This window comes from Pseudocercospora fijiensis (assembly GCF_000340215.1).
Source record: "Pseudocercospora fijiensis CIRAD86 unplaced genomic scaffold MYCFIscaffold_13, whole genome shotgun sequence".
NCBI classification, from domain to species: domain Eukaryota; kingdom Fungi; phylum Ascomycota; class Dothideomycetes; order Mycosphaerellales; family Mycosphaerellaceae; genus Pseudocercospora; species Pseudocercospora fijiensis.
In genome coordinates, this window is record NW_006921544.1 from 218,515 (window position 1) to 243,732 (window position 25,218).

A 25,218-nucleotide genomic window follows, 5' to 3' on the forward strand; every position below is an offset into this window, starting at 1 on the left:
CTTGGTCCAGACGAAGACATACATGTTCCACTCGGCCAGCAAGAGCGTCAGGCAGAAGCGCCACTCCAGAAGAGCAAGCAGCATCGAATCGATACCTCAGTCTCGAAGCAAAGCACGGCTCGAGGTTATCCACCTGACGACGAAGAAGCCGAAGAGCTCCTATACTCCAATTGCAAGGCACGTCGGCTGCCTGGAGCTGTTGCCTGGAGAGCTCTACCAGCCGATGTTGAGATATGCATTTCGTGTCACAAGAACATCGTTGGGCAAGATCTTCACCAGCATCAGAAGTGGTGTTCATCTGGCATCCACGGCGCCGCTCGCTCTACCTTCTTCGGGAAGCCATTTGGCAGGACGCAGGAACTTGAGCACACAGGCTGTAACACGCGCCCACGAGTCAATGTAAGGATTCTTGCGCCGAAGCTGGGCGACTTCTTTGACTCTTACGTTTGCGAAATTCTTCGGCACAATCTATGGCGTAGGCAGCTTCAGAGTGACTTGGGCTGTGACATCATGGAAGGCGATAAGAAGTCCTGCCAGGCTGGAAAACACGACACTGGTTGCAACGAGTTCTTCTACGACGCCACAACAGGCCAGGTCGGTGGAAACTAGGAGCAATACGCTACTTCCATTGTCCACGACAATGCGCTGCGACCAACGATACGCCGACACACTCGCACACGTCCTCCGTCAAACGCATCACCGCCTGCTGGCGGTCCGGCGCTCGCCGATCAACAAGTTTCCCCCGTGATTCCTACCGAAGACTGCGATAGCGACAATGGAGAGTTCTATACCCTTCTTCGTGGACAGCCTGCATTGTCAAATCGCGATGAAGCACTTCGGGCTGCGATGTGTGCAGCAATGCTCGCAGTGTGACGAAGAGTGGTTTGAAATGCAGGCCAAGGACTGTGTCTGCCGTCATTGCAGGAATGTTCACAAATGCCACTAAGTCAACCTATACGGCGCTGAAAACGACGTGGATCCAGGTCACAGCGCTGAGGTTCTGAGTCTTCCAACTGGGGAAAAGCTGATTGCACGATTGCATGCTTTCGTGCTGATCTTTCAGATTCGTGGTTAGCAGTGTCGCTTCGAGGGACACGTTGCGCCCTTCTCGTGGGATATAGTCAAGTTGTATAGCTCCCTGCCGATGAACTCAGTAGAGACGGATCTCATTGTGCTCTTACCGCTGGCTGATGAACACGATGCCGACCCACGACTTCATCAGCAGTTTGAGAAAGATTTCAAGGTACGTCGCTCAGTTACCCGCTGGTTGTTAAAAGCTCTCGAGGCCCATCATCGTGCAGCTTACCCCGACATTCAAATCAACGACCCCAACATTCTTGGATTGCCGTCCAATGCCAATTTGACGGACAATATGCCATCAACGCTGCGCGTGATGCTGAGGGCTGTCCTATCCCTACATAGCAGAGCCAGAGCCAGCAAGGGCAGTCGGCTGCTGATGTTAATGCTGATGCTGATGCTGATGCTAATGCTGATGCTGATGCTGATGCTGATGCTGATGCTGATGCTAATGCTGATGCTGATGCTGATGCTGATGCTGATGCTGATGCTGATGCTGATGCTGGTGCTCATGCTGATGATCAAGCACGAAGAGGTGAGCTCTGTCGCGAGGCAGAAGACGAAAGCTCTTCGAACTCCAGTCTCCCAAGCTTGGGTGTGTCTACGGTCACGACCCGTCACCTGCGAGACCTTATTCTGCAGCGTAAAGACGCTGTTGCGGTACCTGCGTCAATGGCATCCAACCGCTGCTAGGAGATCCCTCCGTCGTGATTCGATCGCAGCTGGAGGACCTTTAGCCTCGCATACCCTAGAGCATTCAATCGATGTCTCGCAGATCCAGTCTCTCCTCGCCGCCGGATTGTTACCTTCATTCAGTGGCTTCAGCACCCCATCGAGGTCGAAACGCTTTGCCCAGCATCCAATGTTTGTCTATGACGCATTTAATACAGATATGCGACAGCAAGCAATTCGCAAGTCCACCTACATGCTCAAACGCAACCTACGAGAGGCCAGGCTTACGAAGCATGAGTCAAGACCGCATTCCCGTCACATGAGGTAGATCCTCGTGCCTTTCTACTCCAGTTTGATGGGCTCGAAGCTTGCTTATATGGTACATCCAGAAGCTGTATGAGGTCTTGCTGAAGAATCCCAAACGTTACCGACCACTGGACCCGCAGAGAATCACGAGGCCGTAGCAGTGCTTATCATCATGGCTTCACATGGTGTGACGGTATACCAAGCTTCGACTTCGAGAACGAGAAAGACCGCGAGGCGTGCACTGGCCCATTTGGTCTCCACGTCTTAGCCTTTGATTCGGAGGACCGTGGTTAGCTGCCAGCTCCTCTTGACTCTTCGGAGCCTAGTGAAACCTCTTTTCCTGCGGTCGAGCTCGCCAACACCCAGTCCACACTATCCAGCATTGTCAACCGCGTGAATCACCACAAGTGTACTGAGAGCTACTGTCTTCGTCGCAAGAAGGGCGCTCCTGCTGATGGTCCCCGGAAGTGTCGATTTGGATACCCACGAGGTATTCGCGACTAGCCCGAAATTACCAAAGAGTGTTACAGCAAGCACTGGGAGTTTTCAGCATCCAATCAGCCTATGCTCAATCACTACAGCAGACTTCCTATTATGTCTCAAATGGACAACACTGACATCAGGCCCCGTATACTTGCGCAGTTTGTAGATTGTAGGTTATTAAGTTATAACCTGTGTTTAATAACCTGTAGATAACCGGTTATCAAGTGAACGGCTCTTATAGTTAAATGAGGTTGTAGATTATCGCAATTAGCCTCTCTTAGTAGCAAAGGTGCGCCGCGTCTTCTAATCTAAGTGCTATTCCGGCTCTTCACTAATTAACCACCCTTATTTGTGCTATCTCTTGTCTATTACTACTGCTATAGCTCTAAAGCGTGCCGTAGACGCAGGCAATAGCAGTGCTATAAAGCGGAAGCGATAGCAGCGGAAGAAGCCTAAGGCGGACGCGACTACGCAGTATCTATTACTGCAGAAGTATACTAACGAGCACCTTAAATTCTTCCTCGACGAGTTGATTAAGTTACGCGCTAAACAGACCGATAGCAAGAACTTCCGGTTGAAGGACCTACGGCCTATTACTGTCTAAATAAGCGAGAAATTCTAGCTCTAGTTTAAGGACGAGTCGTTAAAGAATAAGTGGATATAGATAAAGAAGGAGTGGCGGTTGTAGGTTATCTATTTAACCTATATTAGCGGCTAGAATAGCGAGCTACCTCGGTCGATAGAAGAGGTAGAAGATGCTTACAATAAGGCTTATCCGGAGTACGCTATGTTTCTCGAGCGCCTACTAGCGTAGAAGGAAGAGTTAGAGACACTTATCGGAAGTAATATAGCAATAGGAGATAGAGCGGAAACAGCGAAAACGTTAGCGGAAGATAAGCCTAGCGATAAGGCCGTAGATAAGTCGGATAAAGAGCCTAACAAGGAGTCTAGCGAGGATAGCGGCGGAGCGACTAAGTCTAAGGACCTAGATAAACTTAGTAAGTTTGAACGTTAGTGTAAGACTGCAGCGAAGAAACAGAAGCTTAATAAGCAAAAGATGCAGAAGGCAAAGGCTAAAGGTAAGCGTATCTATCGGAAACAGACTACTAAGCAAGAGGCTAATAAGAAGGCCGCTATCTCTGCCTTTAAGCCGCTATAAGAGACACTCGCTAACTTTATGTCTATCTCCGAAGCTAGGGCTTCTACGCCGCTACTACGAGTAAAGGACCTATTAGAGATTGTTTGTAAGCGGTTGTTTGATCTAGAGGTCTTAAAAGAGTAGCTATTTGCGCTAAAGAATGCGATAGCGAAGGAGGTTAGAAAGGTCAATTATCGTACTAATATCGCCGTATCGATAGTAAGGCCGGAGAGGCAGGCCGATTTCGAGGCGTTCTTCTAGGAGCTTTATTAGGAGGTTAGCAGCGCTCCTAAACTATAAGGATAGTATCTAGACATACCTAATTATAGCCAACCGTCGCTATATAGTCCTATGCCGAATAGAGGCTATCTACAGAGCTAGAGATAGGTTGTTGTTGTTAGAAGAATGGATTTAGTTAGAATAACTAAGGTCGAATTTAGCTTCTTCCGAGACCGAGTCTAATTTATCGACTTTAGCGTGCGAGGAGGAAAGATATTATATATTAATAACTGCGGTATTTGGATTGATTGGACTTTATTAGCATTCGATAGTGTATTGATAAATTGTACGTAACTAGCCTTTATATAAACGCAATTCTCGAACTCTTTACCTCCTATATACCCCGCTAAGACCGTACAGTCGTAACGTTAATCGTATATGCGACTGCCTATCTAGGATTTCGAGACTAATACGAGAGAGATTGTAGTATACTACTAATAGCTAAATAAGGGAAGAAACACTCGAATCCCTACTAAAATCGCGCTTCTATTCCTAACTAAACACCTCCGCGTATACCGCGACCTCCGCTACTACTACGCTCTACGTATATAGAGCCTCTCCTACTCTAGATACTCGAGATGGTCTTGCTACATATCTTCCGCCAATTCATTACGAAACCTAACTATATCTTCATCCTTAATAGCGCCTTAGATAGCGTTACTCGCCTTATCTCGATTACCTATTATACTACTCTTATTAACGGTAAGCTATAGCTCGGATTTAAGAGGTTAAGCGCTATAGCTAAGGATGAAGTTGTAAAGGACAAAGCAGGCTATAATAATGCGCTTTTAGTCGATAAGCTCGTATCCTTAGTAAGGACCTTACGTAACGATAGCGAAGCGCTTCTTAATAATGCCGAAGATCCTCTTAATACAGTTACGAAGCTACGCGTAGCGTAGATTAAACAACTCCTCCTTCGTCTTAGGCCTTCGCTATACGGTATACTATTCTCGTAGGTAATATCGTGTCGCCTAGTATAGAACGAGAAGGCGCTTATCGAGCGACGAGTATCTACTATCCGCTAGATAATATCGATCTTCTAGTACCGAGAATCTACTCTTAAAGGCGCGTCTAAGGACCGTACTATTATTCGTAGAGCCTTCGTAACCGACTAAAGCATACTAGAACCTATAATTAAAGTCACACGCCGCTATTACATTCTACGCGATAAAGTTCTTCCTATAGCGCTACGCGCTCTATTCTTAGTATAGTATTTAAGCGTAGATATAGGTGCCGTTAAGCGCGCCTATCGCACCTCTAAAGTATTTAAACTTATCTTCCTTTAGCTTCTCGTAGACCTCGTCCTTATTAGGTAACTTTATATACTTATCGGCTATCCGATAGAGCGCTTTGCTAACCTTCTCGATAATTAAATAGAAGGTATTAAACGAGTGCTAATACTAATTGCGTAGCTGCCGCACCGATAGGTTATAGGCTACGAAGTCTAAGAATATTACTACCTATTTATCGATATCTACCTTAATAGCGCCGTACTTATCTAAATCGCCGCTCTCTTCTAGCTCTTCGATTAGCGACTGTAGCACCGGCTATCTAAGGCGCGTCGTACTATAGCATACGTCTTCCGGTCTATATAGACACTTATACGTCTCCTTCCTGCCTTTATCGCGCTCTATTAAAGTCTCGACTTTGCTAGAAGGTCGGTACTAGCGCCCCTAAGTCGTAGGTCGGAAGAAGGGTAGAACGGTAGTAAGAGATATACTAGCAAGGGCAATAACGACTACAGCGACTCGAGCGGCTTCTATTATAGTATAGCAATAGTAAGGGAAAATAAAATATAGTATAATGAGAGATCTATAAGGCTAAGAGATAGATATTTCCGTAGCTGCTATTTAGGGGCCAAAAGCTCCTTACGAGGAGGTAGGTAGGTTATTCGTATACAACTGCTAGAACAAGCAATTCCGATCACCTACAATACGATAACCTACAATCTAGTTAATGGTATAGAAAGCGAAGTAAACGGCTAACAATAACCTATAGGTTGTAGGTTATAGGCGATAACCTGCCTTAGATAACCCGACAAACTGCACAAGTATACGGGGCCTCACTCCCGTCGTGCCCTACAAGGTTGTCCAGGAGTCCCTGGCCAGGTATGCCACCAAGGCTGAAGTTGCGACAGCATCGCACGACGCGATGGCGAAGGAGGTTACCGAGGCAGTACCAGCTGAGAAAACCCCCGTCTCTTCCTTTGCTTACCGCATGATGAACAAGTTCATTGGAGGGCGCGACTAGATCACTCAGGAAATACATTATCAAGTCCTCCTGCTTGCTTTCGTACACTCCTCGAGAACGGTCATTGCCATCCACTGCCGCAAATACGAGGATCAAGGCACCTCATATGATATTGACGAGCAGGCGGATGTGAATATGAAGGGTAGCTCTGTGCTCGAGGAAGAAGTACATAGAGCGCTGCGAAATAAGCGCAGGGGTATCCTGTGACGGCAGGGCTCGACCTTGCTGCTATAATAAGCTTCTTCAAATTTGGTACCCGCGTCGACATTACGCAGAAGAAGAAATTGAAGCCTCGCAAGCAGGCTGCGCCCGATCGTGTGCGGAACTATTGCCCTGCTTATGAGACAGATCCAAAGACCCGGTGTTGAGCTGCCAAGCTGGACATCCGCTGCCCGGCTCAAGCGACTCGACACCAGGTGCGACACCAAGTGCTCGGCTCGGCATGACACCAGGTGCGCCAAGCAGCACCTGGTATCGGGAGTCACGTTCGAGGGCGAGGATTGGTGTCGCGTGACGATGATCATTCAACGTCCCTGGCAAGAAACTCATACGACACCTGACGGCACAGTGCCCTCTTGCACGACTTGGATAGAGGCATATCGCCTTTCCCCACGGCGTTTGTCCTCAGCGCAGAAATGATCATTACTCTCCACCACCAAGATCAGTTGGTCATACCGAATTTCAGGACGCGCCAGAGTATGCAGAACGCGAGAAGGCTTCACTTTGCACGCACTCCTCAAATTGGCAGTCAATACCGGATTTGCTGAATTGAGTGTAGATGAGCTGTCGCCTTAATGGGAAGGAGTATACATACCACCTGGTAACCGAAGAGAAGTCCTGGCTTTGGTGGGTTGAGTTTCATCCTCATAGGCGACCTGTTCTAGCGGCCACCTGTTATAGGCCACTGCACTGTTCGGCATTGCCAAGAGAGCCGCCCAGTTGCAAGTTCGTCGCTTTTATCACGGGTTTGAGATCACGATTGACCTTACTGACGTCCAGCGACAGCCGGTACTGCCAAAGGCCTCCGAGACAGCACAGCTACGCAGCATAACTGGCAGTTGCTCAACACTCGTTCTGCTTGCGACCTCAGTCCTGATGGGAGTGCCGCATTTGACGATGCGCTCCGTATCGATGGACGCAAGAGGAATGTTGAACTGCACAACTACATCTGCATGCGTCGGTCGGGGAATGCCATATTGCATGACTCGGCGGAGCACAACATCCCGGCATCGAAGCATGCGACTGTTGAGGAAGCATAAGGCCTTTATACTCCTCTCGCATTTAACAACCTCTGGACTGAGCGTAGTCTCACAAATGGCGCTATGGGACTGTGCACGACATTGTATGGTCTACGAGGCATCCTGGATACTCACACCCTACTGAAGACTCACTATGGTGTAACCTTGTAGCGTTTGATAGCTATGACTGGCGCTATCGTGGCGAGCCGAGTACATCTGAGCCATCTCTCTTGGATCTGTATGACGCTCGTACTTTACTGAACCACATCGGTGATCGTGCGATTGTTCCACCCTTCCCGGTTCTTCGCGCGTTGATACCTGCTAGCAAGAAATCCCATTGCACGCAATATCCGCTTACTGGTCTACAAGTCACAGGGCCTTACAATTGACAAGGCAGTGCTGAGCTTCTCCAAGAAGGACCTTTGCTCCAGCCTGTCTTTTGTCGTCGCCTCTCGCGTAAAGATACTACAAGGCCTCAATTCCGATCGGCCATTTGACTCTGATCACATTCGGAAGTCAGAATCTGCCATTGCTGCGCTACGTGACGCAGACATTCAGCACTACCCCCACCAATGGATGGTTATAGAAGCAGCTGAGCAAGACGATGAGTTCTCTCATCCCGCCGCTCTGGATAGCATCAACGCCTTCGTGATTCAGGCTGCGGCTCATCATTCCTCTCGTCCTGGTGGTGGCGCTAACAACGAAGAGGATGATGGAGATGAATTCGACAATAACACGGAAGTTGATGGAGGCATGTTGCGGCGATTTGAACTTGAAGACGAAACCGAAGCGCTTGTGGGGCGTTTTCAGAGACAGGAGTACAAACGCGGACCTGCATCACGCCAGAACCTGCCTCCGCTGCGGCCTCTAGGCCGCAGACGATCGAGAATCACGTTTCAAGAATCACGGCTTGAACGACTCATTAGACCAACGATGAGGTACGTAGACATCAACACCTACGTGCGATAGCATAGGCTGCTATATGAGAAGGATTAGTATAGTAAGAAGCACTTCTAAGCTATTAATTGCTAGTATATAGATAAGAAGGGCAGGCTCGTTTAAGTACGATTAGATTTGCTACAACTTCTAATCGGCTTGTATATAGGTAACTTCCTCGCTTGGCTTGTTATGCCTTACTTCTAGGTTTTTAGTATAACTAGCAAGATTAGCTAGTTAACTACTAACAATACCTTTACTAATAGTACGCTCTGTGAATATGTCGAGGGCTGTGTGCGATAGGCTGGCTTTAACTACTAGAAGGACTATTAACTCCGCTATATTAGCTATAATATTAATTAGATAATAGAAGTCTTTATATTTGCTAAGGATAAGGAGTCTGCTAAGAGTAAAGAGTTTACCTAGAAGATAGCGATACTAGATATTATCTATTTCTAGGTAGTTAGATATAGACGTAGACTCCTTTACTAGATAAGGGCTGTTATAACGGCTATTCGTACTCGCTAAGCTATTACGGACGAACGATAACTTTAATTCTTTAATAAGATATATATATCGTAGCCTTAACTGCCTTATTTAATAGCTAAGATTCTAAGAGAGATACGCTAGAATAGATAGCTTCTTATAATAGAAGAAGCCCTTTAAATAAGGCTAGACCTAAATAGCTTTTCAGATATAGTACTATATCTATACGAGGCTTAGCTTACTAGCGACGAGTACTCGGTTCTACGGTATACTCGTACCTTCCTTATACCCTTTAAGGAGGTTACTCTTAAGCTGTAAGGCTATACTATTGCACTAGATGTGTATTAATAGGCTGTAGAATGTGTAGGAAGCTGCCTTACTTAATTAGCCGAATATAACGTACGGCGTAAGCCTCTTATCCGCTTAAACTGCCTTTTAAGATAGCTATTTAACAAGTACTATAGTATTAACTAATAGACTGCCGTCTATATAATAGTTATACTTCTATATCTAACTCGTCGACTTGCCTAGCTAAAGAAGCGCCCGGAGGTGGACATTAAGACCTTATTAGACCTTAGAAGGTTGCTATAGAAAGACTATAATAGCCGGTATAGAAGCCCTTAACTAATTAATCTAATTTAAGATTATTTATCTAGATAAGGCTTATAGAAGTATAGGAACGGTATACTAGAATCTATAAGCTAAGATAAGGCTAAGGTAAGAGAGGCTAAAGAAGAAGACGCAAAAGCGATTACGTTTATTAAGTCTACGGCCGGAGATAAGCGTATATACCTCCTAGGACTACGTACTCGGACTAAGGAGGTAATCGATAAGATAAAGGAAGTAAGCGAGATATTAATAAAGGAACGGGTTTCGACGCTAGTCTTCCGTTTCTATTCCTTTAAAGCTCTTAAGAATACCGATACTACGGCTTTAGCCCTTACGCAAATCTAATCCGAGATTAAGGCCGCGGCTAGTAACGAAACTCCCTCGGAGGCCTATAAGAAGGTAGTCCTTATATCGTCTTTAGGAGAAGAGTATTTGTCTACTATATTCGCTCTAAAGGCGGCCGGTTTCTCTACTCTTTCCTACGTAGAACTAGTTTAACGACTACGGGACGTTAAATATACTATTACTACTTCTTAAAGTAGTAAAGTAGTAGCCCGATATACTAAGGAAGCGGCGAAAGATAAGGCCGGTAATAGAAAGAAGGGCAATACGCCTATTACGCGTAATACGCCTTATAAAGCTAAAGGTAAGACGTATTACTATTACTAAAAGATCTAGTACTTTAAACGGGAATATAGGAAGTATAAATAGGACTAAAATAACGGAGAAATCTAAGAAAATAATAAGGAGAAATTAAAGATCGCGGCTTAGACGGCTATCGATTCTACGACTTAACTATCTACTAAAGGGGATTAGATCCTAGACTCCGGATATACTAAATATATATCTAACGATAGTAACTACTTTACGGACTATAAGGAAATAACCGGAAAGGTTACTCTAGCGAACGGTAAAACAATAAAGCTCGCGGGATATAGTATAATCCTCGTCCGGTCTAAGGGAATTCCGACTACGATTCCGGATATTATATACGTGCCCGAGATTAGTTATAACCTGCTTTTAATAAGCTAACTCTCGGAACGAGGTATTACGACTCTATTTACTAAAGAATAGGCTATACTTCGAAGAGGAAACGAAGAACTAGCTAAAGGACTACGCGTCGGAAGGTCCTATATTCTAAAGGAATCGGGATCTATCGTAACTTCGAGGGTAGCTACTACTACGACTAAGGGTACTATACTACTTTAGTATTAACGCCTAGGATATCCGGGATACAAAAAACATCGAAACGTATATAAGGTACTACTAGGAATTCCGGAGCTTTTAACGTTATATATATCTTACGAGACTTATATTACTATAAACTCTAATAGACGATAAAGTCGAGAAGAACCTTAAAAGGTATATTATTACCTAGATAGGGTATATATCTATTTTTAGGGTCCGTATAAGTATAGTATCTTAGGGGGAAATAGATATATACTAAAGATTACGGACGACGCTACGAGACGGCTAGATATCCGTCTTACTCGCTATAGAAGCGACGTATACGAAGCCTTTAAGGCTTAGAAAGACGAGGCCGAACTTAAAACCGAGAGGAAACTAAAGGCCGTAAGAATCGATAACGCTCCGGAGCTTATTAAAGCTCTTAAAGGCCTATCCGAGAGTACGAATCGAAATAACGACGCCCTATACTCTAGAATAAAACAGGGTAGTAGAGAGACAAAACCGTACTATTATAACTAAGATACGGGCGGCTTTAGAAGGATCCGGATTTCCTAATAATCTTTAAGCAAAGCGACGTATACGGTTACCTATTTATATAATAGGCTACCTAATAAAGGAAGAGAAATAACTCCTAAGGAGCTCTATACCGGAAGAAAGCCTAGCGGAGAATACTTATAAGTATTCGGCTATCTAGCCTATTCGTATATTTTTAAAGAGAAAAGAAAAGATAAGCTAGAAAAGACAGTATTCCTAGAAATCTTCGTCGGATATACGAAGTCTACGAAATAGTATAGAATCTATAATCCTAAGACGAACGCTATCGGGATCTATACTAGCGTTAAATTTAACGAATTAACTAAGGGAAGTAGCCTACTATCCGGAGAAGAGCTACCTACCCTATAGTATATTATAGATAACGAGGACGACGATATCGATCTCCTAGACAAAGGAGAATCTAAGGAAATAGAGGGATATTCCGAAGCCGAAGATAATACTCCGGAACCGTAAGACAAAGAAGATAGTTTAAATAACGGCGAAAGGATAACTCGAGAACCGTCTACTACTCCTACGAACGAAGGAGGACTAAGAAGGACTATAAGGGTCCTAAGGCACCGAAGAGGCTAAGGGACGAGATAGGACTAGCGGCTCTAAAAGTCGACTATCGAAAGGCCTTCGAAATACCTATTCCCGAGACCTATACGGAAGCTATTAGCGGCCCTTACTCCCGATAATAGAAAGACGCTATTAAAGAATATATCGAGTCCTTAACGGCTAATAATACCTACGAGATTGTCGACTATTCTAAGCTAAAGGACAGAAAAGGGCAAATAAACGTTATAACTTTGAAATAGGTTTTTAAAGTAAAAATACTACCGAACGGACAAATCGACAAATTTAAAGCGAGATTAGTAGGAAAGGGCTTTACGTAACGCTATAGAATCGATTACCTTAAGACGTTCTCTCCGGTAATATATCTCGAAAGGCTACGCCTTCTCCTAGCTATCGCCGCTAGTAAAGGACTTGCTACTTTCTAAATAGACGTAGTAAGTGCCTACCTACTAGGAGAACTAATAGAGGAAGTCTACCTAGCTATCCCGGAAGGCCTAGATGTTCCCGGAACTTATAAAGTACTTAAACTCCTAAAAGAAGTACTAGGACTAAAACAATCCGGACGAGTTTAGAATAAGACTATTACGGCTTTCTTTAAAGAATACGACCTCTACGCTATACCTACGGATTAACTAGTCTTTATTAATAGCGACTATACGCTAATAGTCGCGTTATACGTTAACGATCTTATTATACTAGCGAGGATAGAAGCGGGGGTTAAACTACTAAAGGACGGGCTTATATAGAGGTTTAAAATAAAGTATATAGGTCCCGCTAAGTTTATACTAGGCGTACGAATTAAGAGAGAGGCCGACGGGTCTATATAACTAGATTAAAGGAACTATATCGAAAATACGCTTAAAGAAGCGGGCTTAGATCTAGACGAAACCTTCCGAGTATCGACTCCGGCAAACGAATACGCGAATCTGCTACCTATTATAAAGGACAAGGAGATAGTAGACGTCCGGAAATACTACCGACTTATCGGGAAACTAAATTAGACCGTACGAGGTACTAGGCCGGATATATCTTTTCTAACGTAAACACTAACCTAATCTACGGCAAATCTAGCTAGTAGATATTACGACGGAGGTATCTACGGCCTTAGATACCTAGGAAACACTCGGGACTACTATATAAAGTATAGTCCTATCCTAAAGAACGAAAGCAATACGAGTACTTTAGTTACTCGTCTACCGGTTATCTATACCGATTCGGATTACGCGGCGGACTCGACTAGGAAGTTAACGATAGGATATATATCCCTATTAGCCGGAGGACCTATATGTTAGTCTACTAAACTATAAATGTCTATAACGACTAGTACTATAGAAGCCGAATACTTAGTACTATCCTACGCCGTAAAAGAAGCTATTTAGATCTAGAGTTTCCTCGAGCAAGTTAGATACCTTATAGAAGACGACTATAAAGAGCCTACTACTATCTTTAGGGACAATAAGGCGGCTATCGCTTTAGTACGAAATCCGGAATTTTATTCTAGAACGGAATATATCGACGTAGCGGTATATTACGTATAGGAACTAGTCGAGGGCAAGCTAGTCGATATAAAGTATATTCCGATAAAAGACTAACTCGCGGACTTCCTTACTAAGCCCCTAACGAAAGGGAAGTTTAAAGAAAACGTAAAAAGAGTCTAGGAATAAGAACTATTAAAAGGATTCGAACGTAGCTATCTAGTTTATAACTAGATAGCTAAGTAGAGGGAGTATTAGAATACTCGAGAATATACGAGACTAGTGAGATTTATAAGTAAGAGAAGGAGAAGGAAGCTAAAAGATTATTTACTTACGGCTTAGTAATAGCTTTTAATTCTTAGCGCTAGGGTATATGAGTAGCTAGTAAGTCGTTTGTTTAAATAGCAAGCAATTCTATCGGCTTACCGCTTATCTATAATAGAGATAGTTATAATTGTAATATTCGGTATATAATTATAGTAAATTAATAATTAATAACTATACTCTTAGCTTAAGTCCTCGAAGACCCTAGTTACTCCTACTCGCTAGAGAAAGAGCACCCCTTAATAGGCCTCTATAGTATACGAGCTATTATAATAACGTATATATAGAGTCTTCGCGAGCTCGCTTTAGACGTTAGGTAAGCGATAGCTACTAAGAAAGCTAAGCTATAGATCCGCGGACTAAAATAGTACGATCTATATAATACTTCTAGTAAATAAGAGCCTATAACTATACTAGGCTTATAATAATAAAATCGAGGTACTACCTAGTATAGAACGCGCCTAAGTATATACCTCTATATAGCTCGTCCTACGAAAGGCTAGAGATACTTTATAAGGATTTAAAGGACAACCTCGAAAGGATCTTTATCCCGTATATTATTATTAACGTCCCTATCGCCTCTATTATTTACATAGAAAGCTAGTAGTAGACTCTAGTTCTATATAGAATACCGTAGGCTTAATAGAATAACTAGGAAGAACGTATATACCCTACCTATCCTATTCGTATAAGAAACCCTCTCCCGATTGCGTAAGGTTATTAGCTACTCTAAAGTAGATATTATTAGCGCCTTTAGTTAACTAAGTATCGCTAAAGGAGATAGATAAAAGACGCGGTATAGCTACTACGAATGCCTAGTTATATAACTCGGGCTCGCTAACGCCCCGTTATCGTTCTAATACTATATTAACGACGCCCTTCGTCCCTATCTTAACTATTTATATATTAATAAGCTACGCCTCGATATCTTAAGATCTAGCGGAAATAGGCTTTTTATATAAGACATGTAGCTACATCTCGCTAAAGGCATAGTACCCGTAAACTATAGCGAGTTGTCGGCGGTTTTATTACCCGGGTACGAGATACCGGATAATATTATTATATATCGAGGACGGATTTCTTCGTGCTAGAGGACAATACTAGCGACCTGCGTGCTCGCGTGTTGCGTATCCGTCTCCACTACCACTCTGTTAGACATCAGGCCGCAGCCATCCATACATTGGAGCTTATCAGCCGCACCTACTTCTGCGGCATTAAGGAGCAACCTAGCCCGTTAGACGGAGTAATTCTCGGTTCTGTTCTCGCCCAACATCCTGTTCCTACGCAGCACTAGGCGTTACCCAACACCAGGTGATTCCCGACATCAGGTTTCAACCTTCAATATGATTGCCACTACCTCGGAAGCTTCGACATTAGAGCAGGCAACACCTAGTTGATTCCTGTTGGACACCTCCATGGAACTGGACTACCTCTGCGATTTCGTGTCTCCTAATCTTTAACTGTGTAGAACTCTTCAGCCATTTCTTGAGCCCCATCTCAGTCCTGGCTGCGTTCCGCAATAGAGTAAAAACTCGAATCTCGAATCTCATCCTTCACTTCAACCCTTCCGCCTTCGTGATTATTCTTAGCCTTTGTCAGTGATCTTGTACCCAGCCTTCATGATCCTGCTCAGCCTTTATGATCCTGCTCAGCCTTCATGATCCTGCTCAGCCTTCATGATCCTGCTTAGCCTTTATGATCCTTCTCAGCCTTCATGATCTTGCTTAGCGTTCCTGATCACCCTCGGCCTCTGTAATGATCATCCTCAGCCTTCATGATTATCTCCGGCCATTATAATGATCTTCCTCAGCCTTTACAAATGATCTCGCACTCAGCCTGCATCATCACCTACAGTCTTCACGATCATGCTTAGCCTTCATGATCATTCCCAGCCTTAGCCTCCAGATTTCAAAATTACGAAAAAGCTCATGTTCAACCTGTCGGAAATCCTGTACAATTGATCTTAGAACTCCTGTACAATATCTGAAGTCTATTGGAATGCCTGGAGTCGACCAGGATGTCATTAATTTCAACCAATGCATCCATCCGCACGAAGCCATCTCGATAAGCAAGGCATAGCCTTCTTCAACCCGGCCGTTGCCAGCAAGACTTTCGTCACTTTCGGCTTCGCTACGGGACTACCTCCCTCCGTACGCATTCAATGCCACGCTTGTACTTGATCAGGATGCGGCACTTTGCGCCCGAAACAGACAGTTCAATGCCCGCCAAACGGCGGATATCGTCTTCATTGAGCACGCATGGAACATACACATATCGCCTACCATCAACAGAAACATCGGACCGTGGCCCACGATTTGTGTCGAAATTCTGGAAGTGCCAGATATCTGCAGCCATCTCAAGGGTTCTACGAAAGTTCAACTGTCGACCGCAAACTCACGGGCAACTCTGGGGATCATCGTGGGAGGAGGTAGCTGAGTTGTGAAATGTTTGTACGACGACCGAGTAGCTGATATGCTTATAGGGAATGAGTGGTGGCGTTTGGTTGACGAGAATAGCAGATGTCGGTGGTCGTAGAGCGTCAAAGGTATATGTGAACTACGTAGGCGACAAATGAATCGATGGCCGAATTCACCGCCAACAATGCAGCTTCCGACGCTACGGATATGTCACCATTCCATGCTCGACATCCTCGCATGTACACACGGTCAGCGGACGTAGATGACAATGACGCGCCCTGGCAGCTGCATGGATAGACACTGCAGGATCGAGTTGTCTGAGGTGGTCTCGAAGCTTCGTGGCTACCCTTCGAAAGTTGTAAGTTACGTCTTTCAACCTGCAGGAACTGCGTAGGCCGTGAGGCGTCCCGCCCTGTAGCTGCTGTTCGAAGCTCCGCGTTGCAACCCAATGGCACTCCCTCGATTCAGTGCTCACCAACAATGTCATGGAGGAATAAGCCAACGATCCGACGCAGACACGGATCGGGTGTGGAAAACCATTGAACGTAGTGAGACGCCATGTACCAATCAATAGTCATTGTATTCTTCTTCATCTTCTAGTATTCAATTCGGCGGCTGCTTACCTGCTTGACCGGCTGAGCCTCCTCAATCTTCACTGTCGAAGCTCTCATTGTCGAAATAATTGTTGATGTTGCCCGGCTTCGCGCCGAAATGATTCTGATCGTAACGCTGGCACTCTTCCCAGGCTTACCATGCTCCCCCCAAACTAGCTATGCTCTTCCCAGACTGGCTATGCTCATCCCACGTTGGCCATGCTCGTCCCACATTGGCCATGCTCGTCCCATACTGACCACGCTCTTCCCATATTGGCCATCCGCTTCCCACGTTGACCATGCACTTTCCACATCGACCATGCTCTTCCCACATCGACCATGCTCTTCCCACATCGACCATACTCTTCCCACATCGACCATGCTCTTCCCACATCGACCATGCTCTCTCTTCCCATGGTAACCATGCTCTGCCTGTCGAAGACGTGAGCTTTGACATGGCCGACGATCTGCAAGGCGACCTCAATTGATGCCAGATGGGACTGGATGTTCCGATGCGTCTTTTGGCAATCTACAGTTTCTCTTGCTGATGAGTTTATGGATTCATCGAGCACTGTTTGCGAAGGCGTGGAGCAATGTTCGCACTACAGCAGAGTATTGCTCGAGGCGCATTGCGGGCGGGTCGCGATAGAATACGTTGACGCGTCTCAAGGCGTCCAAGAGCTCGTGCAGCTTGTCGGCGTTCACGCTTCCACATGTCGCGTCTGCAATGCCGCGGAACAGATGATCGCCGTGGCTGAGAGGATGGTCGGCGCTGACGTGTGTAGGGGAGAGGGAAATGGAGCCGTCGTCGTTGATCTGAATCATGCGCGGCCACGCCTCGAGCCAAGCCCGCATTTCCTCCACCGTGCCAGCCGACATGCCGCAAGCCGGCTGGTCGGCCTCCAGAAGTTGCATCCACGTTTCAGCCCATTCCATTTGTCGCAACAGGCCGGCCAATATTTCGATGCGGCGTGGTGTGCGCGACAGCGTAGAATACAGCTGCAGCAATGGTTGCTCTCGATTCACGCCCCAGTCGCGCAGCCAGTATGCCAGCCGAGCCATTTGCTCCTGTTCGATTGCGTGCCGAAAGCGCCGAGTCAGCCATTGCGGAAAGCACGTCTCCGCCGCCCACTTCACCCACCGCCACCACCACCACCTCGACGACGACCATGGCTTCTCGTCCACCACCATGCTGACGCGATCTCGAAGCTCCGTCACAGCCGCAGCATACTCGAGAAACACCCGATGGAGCTGATCGCCCAGTGCCGCCTGCATCTCCGCCGCCTGCTCGACTCGCTCTAACACCGCGCGGCACGCCGCGAGATCCCCATCAAAGTCGCCTCCTCCATCATCGCCAGCAGTGCCAGCTTCTGCCCATAGAAGACGCGTATTGCTGGCCCACTCTCGAACCACACCCTGTGACAAATTCAAGCGCTGCGCCATCTCCGCCTCCGCCGCATCCTGTCGAGCCATACCATTCCAGTCTATCGGCTGCCATAACGGAGGCGTGCTGTTGTCGCTGATGAAAGAAGGTCTGAAGAAACTGCTTCGGCAGTCCTGGGTGGCGCGATCTGGAACAATGCTCGCAACACGCCCGACAATCGTCACAGCATGACGCACCTCTGGACTCCACATGAACAGGCAATGCGCGAGGACAAGTGCGATGGGGATCACACCGCGGCGCATCATTGGAACCATGCTGTGGTATGTCCAGCGGCCAACATGGTACGGCCACTGTGCGCATGCGACCAGGCACGGCCAAAGCAGCATCAACCAGTCATTGAGTCGTCCGATCCAGCACATGAGACAGCGCATCCAGACGCCTGTTGATACGAAGAAGTTGCCCACTGCCTCCAGCCAAGCAAGCCGTGGCCAGCGGCTTTTGGTGCTTTTGCACGCCTGACTTCCGCTCTTGAAGCCTTTTCTCTGCGTCGTGTGTGTTCTGGGATGCCTGGTGTTGGCGGCGGTACTGGGAAATGCCGTTGGTGGTGTTCTTGGCGCAGTGGGTGATGTTCTTGGAGGAGTCGTTGGTATGCTTGGAGCCGTCGGTGGTGTTCTGGGATCAGTCATTGGTGTTCTTGGGGCAGTCGTTGGTGTTCTTAAAAGGTGAGGAGGCGCGACCGGCGACTCTGGGGATGATGAATACAGCATGAAAGCATCCTCTTGTTGTCTTGCACTGCATTCCACCCTTGACCCAGCAGTGTTTGACCGCTCCTTCTCCAAGGCCGGAACCTTCCTCAGCGGTGGTGCTCGAGATGATACAGCAGGCCGGCCTTGAAATAGGCCACCGAATTCGTTCATAACGAGTGCGAATTGCCTGTGAAGCTTGATTGTGCTGACGCAGAATGAAGCTGTTTTCAAGCGGAGCGGTTTCCAAGGTGTACGGCGTATGGCTATACATATACCCTCTCCACTCAGCTTCCCTCCCAAGCTTGCTTCCAGATTTGGCTTGCATGCTTGCATGCTTCTGGCATTCCTGCACGCCCGCTTCTAGCTTCTCTTACAAGCTTCCTTCCAGCTTCTCGAGCAAATTTGCTTCCAGCTTCTCTTGTCAGCTTACTTGCCCAGCTTCTCAGCGTGTTCATTCAGAAGCGAGCTTTTTGAAGTTATGATTTGGAAGCTGACATCAACAGCCAGCTTCACGTGAATTCATATGCGGGAGACCCAGGGTCGAACGTCTGTGTAGCACTTTTGTTTATGGTCGTGCATGATCCCTTCGCAGCACGACTTTCCCAGCGACCTGGATAGACTCAAAGCCCGGGTGATTTGGAAGCATGCATGCATTTCAGCTAAACGTTGGGATGCGACGAACTTCCTGCAAAGCTTTCGAAATGTCGAACGTGGCGAGAGCTCGAAGCCAAAACTACGGCCACGACTACGACTGGGAGTGTCGCTCAGCGATGCTTGGGTGTCTTCGCATTCCACGACCCGAACGAAGGACTCTCGGAACTTATGAACCATTTCCGTCGATTATGGCCATTCCCATAATTGCCATTCCCATCATCGCATTATGGCCATTCCCGCATTCTCATCATGGCCATCCCCATCGAGCATGGCCATTGTTATGTTCGTGGAATGAAAGACGCTCTACAACTTGTCTAGTTCCCGCGGGACAAATCAGCCGAGCTGGATATTGGCGACGCAAGGCGTTCTTAATGGGGTCGACTGCGCAATGGATGATCTTTGCATCGCCCAAGCGCGCCGCCCAGGATACCTTGATCGATGTTGCGACTTGCCCTTCTTTGGTGCCGCTTTCCTTCCTTGGTATAGAGCAGGGATTGGCAAAGGCGCAAACTGCTCTCAAGTCCCGTCTCAACATACTCCAACGGCTGTTGATTCCGGGTCGTTTGGATACGATCACGATACCACCGCGGCGACGGCTGACCGAAAACGACCAATAGGAAACAGCAGTGAACCTCAAAAACACACGCAAGAAGATCAAAAAACTACCGAGAGTAGCAGTGAAAGGGACTCGAATGCGGAAGGAAGATCAGCGATCTAAAGAGGGAACGCTTAGGAAAGACATCGGCAGTGTGTTTACTGCGATGCTTGCTCTTGAAAGGCCTTTAGAACGGGCACACATCGCATATACTCGCAACCGCTCCTCCCTCCTCCCTCCTCCCTCCTCCCTCTCAAACAGTGAGAAGTGAAAGTAGATGGCGCTTGACGCTCAAGCTAGAACACAGGTAGCCTCACGAAGAGACTATAGACCTAACACGACCGAACCGATTGAGAACCTGAGTTCAGGAGCGCCGCGATAGTACTGATTCACTCGATCTGACTAGGTATAAGAACTTTGGTAGGTGGCGCAGATTCAGAACTATTCACGACCTAGTACTGAGCTGCCAAACCAGATACTCGGTAGTCGGCTCGACACCAGGTGTCGGGCAGCATATAGTGTCAAGCAGCACTAGGTGTCGGGCAGCAATGCGAAACCTAGAATTTAGAAAGCGCGAAAACTAGCCGAAGAAACAGGTTAAGAACATTACGAAGGATCGCTAGTTAGAGACAATAGCGCTCCCTTTTATACCGTGTTCGATAGGGCTTAGTTAAATAGTTCTAGTAGGTCTTATAAGTTTTATCGATTTTTTTATAAGTTTTATAGCTTTCGTAACTTTTAGAGCTTTTATTACTTTTATAGATTCGGTTCTATAGGTCCTTCTAGTATATCTTTTTACTAGTAGGAGGGAGGATTAGTCTCGTTCGTTCGTAGCGTATTCTTACTCGTTCTAAATAAGATAAATCCTACGGTATAGTATAGTACTACTAGTTCTTAAATTATAAAGACACTTGTTATTTATATTATATATAAGCGGCGAACCGATAGAATTGCTTGCTATTTAGGTAAAAGACTTACTAGCTACTTATATACGCTAACGCTAAGACTTATAAGCTATTACTTAGGCTATAAGTAAATAAGCCCGAAGATTCCTTCTCTTTCTATTACTTATAAATCTAACTAGCCTCGTATATACTCGAGTATTCTAATACTTTCTCTACTTAGCTATCTAGTCGTAAACTAAATAGCTAAGTCCTAATCCTTCTTAATCGTTTTTATCCCTAGGACTCTTTTTACGTTTTCTTCGAACTTCCCTTTCGTTAGGGATTTAGTAAGGAAGTCTGCTAGTTAGCCTTTAGTCGGAATATACTTTATATCGACTAGCTTGTCCTCGACTAGTTGCCGTACGTAATATACCGCTACGTCGATATATTTCGTTCTAGAATAAAATTCCGGATTTTATACTAAAGCGATAGCTGCCTTATTATCCCTATAGGTAGTCGTAGGTTCTTTATAGTTATCTTCTATAAGGTATTATCGTAGTCGAGGAGACTCCGGATCTAAATAGCTTCTTTTATAGCGTAGGATAGTACTAAGTATTCGGCTTCTATAGTACTAGTCGTTACGGACCTTTATAGTTTAGTAGACTAAGATATAGGCCCTCCGGCTAATAGGGATATATATCCTATCGTTAACTTCCTAGTCGAGTCCGCCGCGTAGTCCGAATTAGTATAGATAACCGGTAGACGAGTATCTAAATTACTTATATCGTTTTTGTTCTTAGGGATAGGACTATACTTTATATAGTAGTCCCGAGTTTCACCTAGGTATCTAAGGCCGTAGATATATCCGTTATAGTATCTCCTAGCCGGATTTACTAAGGATTAGCTTAGTCGTTACGTTAGAAAAGATATATCTAGCCTAGTAGCTCGTACGGTCTAATTTAGTTTCCCGATAAGTCGTTAGTATTTCCGGACGTCTACTACCTCCTTATTCTTTATAATAGGTAGTAGATTCGCGTATCCGCTCGCCGGAGTCGATACTCGGAAGGTTTCGTCTAGATATAAGCTCTCTTTCCTAAGCGTATTTTCGATATAGTCCCTTTAATCTAGTAGTATAGACCCGTCGGCTTCTCTCTCGATTCGTACGCCTAGTATAAGCTTAGCGGGACCTAGATCCCCTATTTCAAACCTCTTTATAAGCCCGTCCTCTAGCTGTTTAATCTCTGCTTCTGTCTTTACTAGTATAATAGGATCGTCGACGTATAACGTAACTATTAGCGTATAGTCGCAACTAACGTAGACCGATTAATCCGCGGATATAGTATAGAGGTTGTATTCTTCGAAGAAAGCCGTAATTATCTTATTCTAAACTCGTCCGGATTATTTTAGTCCTTATACTCCCTTTAGGTATTTAAGTTCCTTATTAGTTCCGGGAACGTCTATGCCTTCCGGGATAGCTAGTTAGACTTCCTCCGTCAGTTCTCTAAGTAGATAGGCACTTACTATATATATTTAGAATATAGCAAGTCCTTTACTAGCGGCGATAGCTAGGAGAATACGTAGGCTTTCGAGAGGTATTACCGGAGACAATCTTTTAAAGTAATCGATCCCGTAGCGTTATATAAAGCCCTTTCCTATAAATCTCGCCTTAAACTTATCGATTTGTCCGTTTAGTAGTATTTTTACTTTTAACCCCCTATTTTAGAATAATAACGTTTATTTGCCCTTTTCCGTCCTTTAGCTTAGAATAGTCGGTAATCTCGTAGGTATTATTACCCGTTAGGAACTCGATATATTGTTTAGTAGCGTCTTTCTATTATCGGGAGTAAGGGCCGTTAATAGCTTCTAAATAGGTCTCGGGAATAGGTATATCGAAAGCCTTTTAATAGTCGACTTTTAGAGCCGCTAGCTCTATCTCGTACCTTACTCTCTTCGGTACCCTAGAGACCCTCCTAGACTTTCCTAGTCCTCCTTAGTTTATATTCGAAGCCGTAGGAGTAGTAGACGGTTCTCGAGTTATTCTTTCGTCGTCGTTATTTAAACTATCGTTATTATTTAAACTGTCTTCTTTGTCTTACGGTTCCGGAGTATTATTTTCGGCTTCGGAATCTCCCTCTATTTTCTTAGATTCTCCTTTATTTAGGAGATCGATATCGTTGCCGTCGCTATCTATAATAGGCCGTAGAGTAGTATAAGAAAATAGGTCTATAGTAACGTATAGAATACCCTCTACTAATCGCAGTAGTAGCTAGTAGAACTAAACCGTACCTTTCTAAGAATAGGGTAGAGTGTTTTCTATTAACTAAGCTCGATAGCCCTATACGGCTAGTATATCCGCCGAGCCGGCTACTAAGTATATCCGTACGAGCGACTAGGTATCTCGGCGTATACGCTAAGCAGGCTTTACGCTAACGGATTAGTACTGTACGTAATAAGATTATATAACTATTATATAGGATTTGCTAAGGTAGGATAGGAGACTTTACTTACTTAGGTTCTTATAAGTAGGTAGCTCTTCTCCGGATAGTAGACTACTTCTCTTAGTCGATTCGTTAAATTTAACGATAGTATAGATCCCGATAGCGTTTGTCTTAGGATTATAGATTCTATACTACTTCGTAGACTTCGTATATCCGACGAAGATTTCCGGAAATGCCGTCTTTTCTAGCTTATCTTTCCTTTTCTTTTTAGGAATAAACGGATAGGCTAGATAGCCGAATACCGTAAGTGTTCTCCGCTAGGCTTTCTTCTAGTATAGAGCTCCTTAGGAGTTATATCTCTTCCTTTAATAGGTAGCCTATTAAATAAATAGGTAACTATATAGGCCGCTTCGCCTAAAGATCGTTTAGGTAATCCGGATCCTTCTAAAGCCGCCTATACCTTAGATATAATAGAACGGATTTGTCTTTCTACTACCCCGTTTTATTCTAGAGTATAGAGCGTCGTTGTTTCGATTTATAGTCCCGGGTAGGATTTAAGAGCTTTAAGAAGCTCCGGAGCGTTGTTAATTCTTACGTCCTTTAGTGTCCTCCTAGATTTAAGTCCGGCCTCGTATTTCTAAACCTTATAGGCTTCCTATACATTGCTTCTATAGCGAGTAAGACGGATATCTAACCGTCTTATCGCGTCGTCTATAATCGTTAGTATATACCTATTTCCTCCTAAGGTATCGTACTTATACGGACCCTAAAAGTCGATATATATCCTATCTACGTAACCTTATACCTTCTCGGGCTTATCTCGAGTCTATCGTCTATTAGACCTAATCGTAATATAAGTCCCGTAAAACTTATCTAGCGTCGTAAGCTCCGGGACTCCTATTAGTACTTTATATACCTTAAGTTGTTTTTCGTTTCCCGGATATCCTAGGCGTTAATACTAAAGTAGAGTAGTACCTTTAGTCGTAGTAGTAGCTACTCTCGTCGGTCTTATTAGATCTAGATTTCTTTTTAATATAGGACCTTCCGACGCGTACTACTTTAGCTAGTTCTTCGTTTCCTCTTCGAAGTATAGCCTCTTCTTTAGTAAATAGAGTCGTAATACCTCGTTCCGAGAGTTAGCTTATTAAGAGAAGGTTATATCTAATCTCGGAGAGGTATATTACGTCTTAAGTTATAGTCGGAATTCTATAAATCGAACGAGGATTATTCCGGATCCTCCGATCTTTATCGTTTTACCGTTCGCTAGAGTAAAGTCTCCGGCTTCTTCCTTATAATCTATAGGGTAGGCCTTATCGCTAGATATATATCTAGTATATCCGGAGTCTAGGATCTAATCCCCTTTATTAGATAGTTAAGTCGTAGAATCGATAGCCGTCTAAGCCGCGATCTTAGATTCCTCCTTATTCTTTTCTTAGATGTTTCTACTCTTTAGGTCCCCTTTATACTTCCTATAGTCCTATTCGACCTTTTAGTAATAGTAATACGTCTTTCCTTTAGCTTAATTAGCCGTATTAGAATTTAGCCGTATTAGCCTTATTGCCCTTCTTTCCGTTACTAGCCTTATCTTTCGCCGAATCCTTAGTATATCGGGCTACTACCTTATCGTTTTAGAGGTAGTAATAGTATATTTAACGTCCCGTAGTCGTTAACTGTTTCTCGTAGGAAGAGTAGATAAACCGGCCGCCTTTAGGGCGAATATAGTAGACAAATACTTTTCTCCTAAAGACGATATAAGGACTACCTTCTTAGAGGCCTCCGAGGGAGTTTAATCTTTATCCGCGGCCTTAATCTCGGAATAGATTTACGTAAGAGCTAAAGCCGTAGTATCGATATCCTTAAGGGCCTTAAAAGAGTAGAAATAGGAGAGTAGCGTAGAAACCCGTTCCTTAGTCGATATAGAATATATATAATAAGT

The 25,218-nt window shown here is 45.0% G+C and overlaps 3 protein-coding genes across 3 annotated transcripts; 2 read left to right on the forward strand and 1 right to left on the reverse strand.

The window, feature by feature from the left end:
* Positions 1–7,776: 7,776 nt before the first annotated feature.
* MYCFIDRAFT_112825 (uncharacterized protein) lies at positions 7,777–7,995 on the forward strand (the record flags this gene model as incomplete). Its single annotated transcript, XM_007934036.1, has 1 exon — positions 7,777–7,995. A coding segment is annotated over one exon (219 nt), but the record flags the coding sequence as incomplete, so codon positions are not given.
* Positions 7,996–14,658: 6,663 nt separating this feature from the next.
* On the reverse strand, positions 14,659–19,166 carry MYCFIDRAFT_180057 (uncharacterized protein; the record flags this gene model as incomplete). Its single annotated transcript, XM_007934037.1, has 22 exons — positions 14,659–14,777; positions 14,812–14,845; positions 14,880–14,907; positions 14,961–15,001; positions 15,033–15,067; positions 15,104–15,155; positions 15,182–15,224; positions 15,313–15,353; positions 15,389–15,395; positions 15,420–15,709; positions 15,740–15,746; positions 15,784–15,936; positions 15,966–16,003; positions 16,032–16,127; positions 16,165–16,266; positions 16,290–16,330; positions 16,366–16,458; positions 16,500–16,584; positions 16,612–16,758; positions 16,794–17,125; positions 17,154–19,037; positions 19,064–19,166. The coding sequence occupies 22 exons, from the start codon at positions 19,164–19,166 to the stop codon at positions 14,659–14,661; spliced, it is 3,771 nt and encodes a 1,256-aa protein (XP_007932228.1).
* Positions 19,167–19,189: 23 nt separating this feature from the next.
* MYCFIDRAFT_180058 (uncharacterized protein) lies at positions 19,190–20,083 on the forward strand (the record flags this gene model as incomplete). Its single annotated transcript, XM_007934038.1, has 6 exons — positions 19,190–19,224; positions 19,250–19,274; positions 19,304–19,342; positions 19,371–19,651; positions 19,684–19,991; positions 20,019–20,083. 6 exons carry the CDS (start codon positions 19,190–19,192, stop codon positions 20,081–20,083), a joined length of 753 nt encoding a protein of 250 aa, XP_007932229.1.
* Between the last annotated feature and the right edge of the window lie 5,135 nt (positions 20,084–25,218).